The sequence below is a fragment of the Chironomus tepperi genome, unplaced genomic scaffold (genome assembly GCF_022539635.2).
Source record: "Chironomus tepperi strain 1889 unplaced genomic scaffold, CSIRO-AGI_Ctep_v1 contig_349, whole genome shotgun sequence".
NCBI classification, from domain to species: Eukaryota; Metazoa; Arthropoda; class Insecta; order Diptera; family Chironomidae; genus Chironomus; species Chironomus tepperi.
Window position 1 is genome coordinate 1,127,356 of NW_027226471.1, and position 6,412 is coordinate 1,133,767.

Sequence of the window (6,412 nt, forward strand, 5' to 3'; positions counted from 1 at the left end):
GTAAAAGTTGAAACGTCATTGCTTTTTTTGATTTTTTTTTGTAGGAAGAAGTCTGTTACTTTTCGTCAGACTTTATAGCTGTGTAGGATCATTCATGGAATCCTTTAAGGGCTTTAAGATTTGAATTAACTCCTACATAGCTTAAATGTGCTGATGGCATTGTTGTAGGTATTTAAATGTATTATTTAATGCAATGCATCTTAACTTTTACTGACATTTCGAATTAAGCTTAACTTTGTTCTTGATTAGAGAGCATTTAATCAATGGAAGGTTCTTGAACTGACTAGATACATTCAGTAGTATGACTCGATACGATTATAATTAATCGAAAATGTCACATTTTTATTGTTCTATAAAAGGAAACTCGAGTGCTATTCTGATATTGTCCACTGAAAATAGATATATCATTTAGCTATTCAACTGAAAAAAATATATTTTCATCCTTTAATGCTTTGACATTTATATATTTTTACAGAAAGCTTGCAACTGTTTCCATTTTCACATATCATCGATTTTCGTTACACTATTGAATTTTCAAGTACCAAAAAAGCCCTCGAAAAACAAAATCGCGGATTTTTATATTCCACGAATGTCATTATTATAAAACCTCCATATCGATTTATGATTTATTGTTTTGAAAAATATTTCAATGATAAAAATAAACATCAGGAGGAATTGTTTACGAATTAATTGTAAGAGGTCGTTCACATATGAGAGAGGGGGTAAAAAGGATTGTGTAACAGCATACACAGAAGGAACTTTTTGTGTTGAATAATTGTAACAAAAGAGGTAGAGGGTCTTAAATTATTAAATCCAACTAAGGCCTTTAAGGGGTCGAAAAGTTGATATTTTGCGTTACGTAATAAATGAATGAACCCTAAATAAGTTTGATGATTTATATATTTTTGAAAAATTTTAATATGATGGATGAGACCTGATAACAATATTTTTAACTGAATAAATCAAGGCATTGATATGGATTGTATCCGGATGAATGATTTGTATAAGTTGGATGAATGATCATTACGAGCCGGATAGTGTCAACATATTGACTCAAATAACTAAATCTTTTTCCTTACTTACTTCGCTGGCTGTACAGATTAATTGTTATCCATGACCTCAATTAGATGACACTTAAAGTTGACTCAATCGCTGGCTTCTGGCTGTCAATTATCAATACCAAATGCAATATTGTCTCTATGGAAAGCTTCCTTCCTGGAGTTGGATTCTTAGATTTATTTAAAATTCGATAAGCATAAACATCACTGTGCTGTTGCATGTTGTATAACAAATTTTATTCTACAATAATAAATACAGCTCTGAAGTAAAATAGCTGTAAAGTATTAAAAATTAATGTAAACATAAAGAAACCGTTAGATCAATAATCTAACGATTCCGTGAAAACTGTTTCCTTTATTTTTTAATTCTAAAAGTTATAATAATATACAAACTTTAATTAACAAAATTGACACTAAAAAAACATTCTTAATTATTCTATTCAAAATAAATTCCATAGCAAGTTCCGATGGCAAAAAAACTTGGATGATCATAAACATATGACGCCAACGCGTCTCTCGGTGCATCCCATAAGTTTTTATTACTATAACAAATTCCTTGCATAAACTTTTCGCAAGCAGTAACGACAACAATTATTTTATACCTGTAATAAAAAAGGGAGAGAATTTTCCTCATATTAAATTGAGCTTGAACCTTTTTTCAGATGAACAGGTGTGAATTTTTTAGACAAAGTACTCACCTATCAAAATTTTTTGCTTTTATCAGGGCCATTGCATCATCACTCACGTTTCTAAGTTGCAAAAAAGGGGAATAAAAAATGAGTAAAATATTTTATTATCAATGATTTAAATACTTTTTGGAACACATGGGGATATTTTTAGATATGATCAATTTATAAGCTTATTTGAAGAGGGGTGTCACTCTTAATTTTGGCACAAACTATATGTGAACTTTATAACAAAAGGATTTGTAAAATCCTCTTAAAAAGTATTTTTTTGCCGAAAGTGTAGCACAGCTTTTGATTTGAAAAGTTTTCACTTCAATAATTAATGATTCGAACCAAATTTTTAAATTGACGACAATGTTGCAGAGTTTAGTGAGAGTAGATCAAAGCAAGGGTTCAGAATGAGAGGCTCACCTAGGGTAGGAAGAGTTATAGCTCATAATCCCTCATTTTTGGAGCAAATTCTTCAATTTGATTCCAAAAATCTTTAAAATTTTTATAATTTATACAAAATAAATTCAAGCTCCGTCTCCTTCTCTCTCAGAATTGTTTTGACTACATTATAACCTTGGATCAAAAATTGTGTCACAAAAATTAATCTCCAATTTTTCCATCCTCTTGATTTCAAGCCTTTTCGAGTCTATTTTAAAAATAACTCCCGAGCAGTACAATGCAACAAACTTCATTTTTGGCACAAAAAAATGTCGAAACCTTCCGTCACGGAGCCGTTAGGGTAACTTTTGTGTCAGGGACATTGTGGTGCCCTAGCGAATACTTAAGCTGCCCGGATATATTTCCATTAATAATATGCAACTTTAATTTTCCTCCACATTCTGGGAAATCTATTCATGCGAAAGCATTCAGTGAGCACCCACACATAATAATCAATTTATCCACATTCACTTAATCGAAATTTTCCAAAAAAAAAGTCACAATTTTTTTTTCCTAAAATGCTTCTTTAATTCTTCAATCGTAAATAATACTTTTTTAAGCATGGAAAAAATTTCGTCACAAACCTGCACATAGCCACAGATGTTCCATCAAATTTCTCAATACTTGAAAAATGATTTTCCATAACGTTTCCTAATATCCTCTCGACTTCATCACGGTTGAATGGATTACGAGCTTCTAAACGATAAGAATTCTGAAATCTTAACACTCGTTGTGTCATAATGTGTTGACTATTTGAATTTTCCTCATCAACTGAGCGAAGCACAAGCTTATTTTATTCCTTGATATTATTTTAGAAGTTTTTTTTTATGTTTTCCTTTTCGGCATTGATTTTCACTTGCTCCACTTTCACTATTGTTTGAATATATTTTTTCCTGCTATAATGCTTTATATTTAATACGTACTTGAATGTAAATTTGGTAATAAATGACGTCGATTCATGAGCCGCTCTACGTCAATCAATAATTGAAACTATAAAGCAATGTTGCATTTATGCGAGAAAAAAAGGAAAAGCTAGATGAGAGTGCGAAGTTTACGAATGTTTGATCAATAAAAAATTTGTACGATGTACAACAAAGTAGTAGGGTACGAAGTCAAAAACGAAGGTTGACATGACAAGGATCCATTAAAAGCTTCGAAATTGGTTGTAAAATATGTAAAATAAACTAAAAGTTCTATTTTTAAATTATATTTAAACGAACCATCTGTTGCACTTGAGTTTATTATTAGTCGGGACGTCATGAAATGTTTATGAAGCATAACTAGGTATTTATCAAATAATATTACAATATTTAAACAGCATTTAAATTTTATTTATTTAATTCTGTGCGGTCTCATTGTGCTATATATAAAATTAAATTTAACATGACATTTATTGACTCAACATCCATGTGACTTCATGATTATAGTAATAACAATAATAATTACAAAATGAAATCCATACACACTCGTGAATACAGAATCATTCCAAAATATAATGAATATTTATGTCTCATTTATGTCTCATATCATATTATATGCCATCATACAAAATTGCATTGCATGCTCATCCTTAATTTTAAAATAAATTTCATTCATTGCATCGTGTTTGTGCAAAAGCTTTTGCAATAAAATATATAAATTTCATTGGAAATATCCAGGCTCACTGTGTGTCAAAGACATGTCAACAAATTGTATATTTATCCCACTGCAGGAGTAAAGTGATACGGTAAGTTATTGTTAGTATAGTTCATACTGTTTTTATGTGAATGTTTTATGAAATAATGAACAGTTGTGAATTCACATTGGGCAGATTGATGGCTTAAGAGAGTCGTGAAAAAGAAAATAAATTTTGAAGAGACTGTAAATTTTTTGCTAAATTGCAAATGAGCAAATTTTTGTGTATAACCTTGAAAAAGGCATTAAATAGCTTACAACTTGATACTTTATGGATCGTTAAGTTGGAAGTTCAGCAGGTCATAACAAGATATTTATCCTGTTCAACCAAACCATCCAATTAACCTGAGCCGCATAATGCGATGAATTGCATTTTTCGTGTAATAATGGTACTTAATTAGCCGTCATGGTCCAATTTTTATCATATTATTAATCCTATGACGTAGCGTTACCCAGCGGCATTCCAAGAATTTTTTGAGGGATTGAGGGATGTGGAGGCTTGTGTTTGGTTTTTGTGTGGATGACAAATTTTTGTGTAGGTTTTGTTGTATTTTGGATTTTCCAAAGACAATTTTTTTCAATAGCGGGTCGGAGACGTGGGGTGGATGAATACACTCCTGTTGTGCTGATCAGGATGAAAGTTATATTCCTTACTATTTAAGATACTTAAACTTCCAAACTATAAAGAAGACTTTTGAAATACTTTATTGCACACTTTTCACACACTTTACTTTCGTGACACAAAATAACATTCTTAACCTAAATATTTATTGTTCTGCATTGTTTTTGCAGCTTTTAAAACCACCTTTTAAAGAACAAAATTAAGGCAATAATTTTGAAGTATTTACCCCCATGTACACATAACTTGTTCTTTAATATTTGAAGTTACTGCAACGGAGGTAATGTTTATGATTTTTATGCCATAACGTTTTATTTTCTTTTTTCTACCCGATTATGCATTTATGATAAATCATGGGGTCGTTCACTTATTATATAACGCTTTTAGGAGCGTTCCACGGAGATTTTGTTACGGAAGGGGAGAGGGGAGGAGGTGCGTTACGTAATAAGTAATGAGCCTCAATATAAATATAAAATGGATAATGTTCTTGATCAATAGGAGATAATAGATTTAATGTTCATAGAACTCTGTTTGAAGAGTTTTTTATATTAAATTTCAAATGAAAAAGCAAGAAAATAAATTCAATAATTTAATGTCCATTTCTTTTATGTTTCATATAATAACATTACAGTCGCTTGTGATTATATAAACGAGATATGATTGTGTGGTTTGTCAAAGACAAAACGAGCCATAAATACAATAAAGCAATAAAGTATCAATCTTGCTTTTGAAAAAAAAAAATGCTATAAAAAGCCGAAGATAAAAGGAAAAAAATTCGAAATAAAAAGCAACATTCAATTCAATTACAATACAAGGATAATGATTAATTTCAATTGATTGTGCAGATATTGAAAATCGATTGAATTTTGTGGTATATATTTCTTTAAATCCATACTGTACAACATCAGTTTGAAGTTGGAAATTAAAACGAACAGAAATCCAATTTTGAGACGAGAAGGAAGCATAAAAAGAGAAAAAAAATAGAAAAAGATGAAAAAAGTTTCCAAATGGCACAAGTTTCGTATCTTTCTCATCAATTATTGCGAACACTCAAGCTTTCATGGCGTTTGGCATTTGACAAGATTTCAGCGTAATCATTCTATCGAAATGTAATCAGTAACAAAACACGTTTTTTTGTGCTATAAAATTGAAATTTATAGATCAATGGAGGAAAAATGAAATTGAAATTTGCTGCAACATCCTTACTGCAGCCTTTAAATTCAAATTGTTCAGCAAATTCATTTTCCATCCTTTATGATTTTCAATTTGACTGCGAAAATTGATTTTTTGATTTAAAAACTTCTTATTTCATCCAATCTGTCATCTCTAGAGCCTTTTGGGTTGTGACGATTACGACAATTTTACTTCTTTCAAATTATAATATAATATTAATATGGAATCGATATTTATACAATTCAACCATGATTACAATTGATCGTGATTATTTAAAACGCAACACCACTTTTCCGCCTGTTACATTTTGCTTTAAGCATCGTCTCAATGAATCAGCAACAGAGGAATTTTTGATGTAAGGAAGGCAAAAAAATATATTCTTTTATTCATGCATGAAGCTGATAAAATACGCATTTGAGCATAATCAGTTTACATATAATTTTATTACAGCTCTAAAGGCTTCAACTCATCGCAACGCAGTGATGTGAAATTGAGAAGCTTCTTAAATAACTTATCTCACTTTAACATCAATAACTTAAGTGAACTGATAAGCATAAAACAAAATTATTTCAACGTTGATGATTATCTTGATGTATGTATTGCATGTAGGTGTTGTATTATCCTTTTTTTCTCATGCTGCCTCATTTAACATAAAGTAAAGTAGAGGGATTTCTTTATTATTATTTTACCTTGAGGTAGTTAAAAGCGCATTTGTTGAATTTGATTGTTTTTAAGCTTAAACTGTATTTAATGGGTTTAAGTAGCAATTTTAA

The 6,412-nt window shown here is 30.3% G+C and overlaps 1 protein-coding gene across 1 annotated transcript; it reads right to left on the reverse strand.

Annotated features, from left to right (window-relative positions):
* Positions 1–1,470: 1,470 nt before the first annotated feature.
* LOC139094144 (dynein light chain Tctex-type 5-like) lies at positions 1,471–2,927 on the reverse strand. The gene is made up of 3 exons (XM_070645085.1): positions 2,758–2,927; positions 1,757–1,807; positions 1,471–1,660 (listed from the first exon to the last, which is right to left on the reverse strand). The coding sequence occupies exons 1-3, from the start codon at positions 2,910–2,912 to the stop codon at positions 1,495–1,497; spliced, it is 372 nt and encodes a 123-aa protein (XP_070501186.1). The 5' UTR covers positions 2,913–2,927; the 3' UTR covers positions 1,471–1,494.
* Between the last annotated feature and the right edge of the window lie 3,485 nt (positions 2,928–6,412).

Bases quoted from the DNA above. Each gene is read 5' to 3' on its own strand.
- LOC139094144 (XM_070645085.1), bottom strand. From the start codon at position 2,912: ATGACACAACGAGTGTTAAGATTTCAGAATTCTTATCGTTTAGAAGCT. The intron at 1,808-2,757 runs GTTTGTGACGAA...TTTGCAACTTAG, and splicing joins ACATCTGTGGCTATGTGCAG to AAACGTGAGTGATGATGCAA. The intron at 1,661-1,756 runs GTGAGTACTTTG...TTTTTATTACAG, and splicing joins AAAGCAAAAAATTTTGATAG to GTATAAAATAATTGTTGTCG.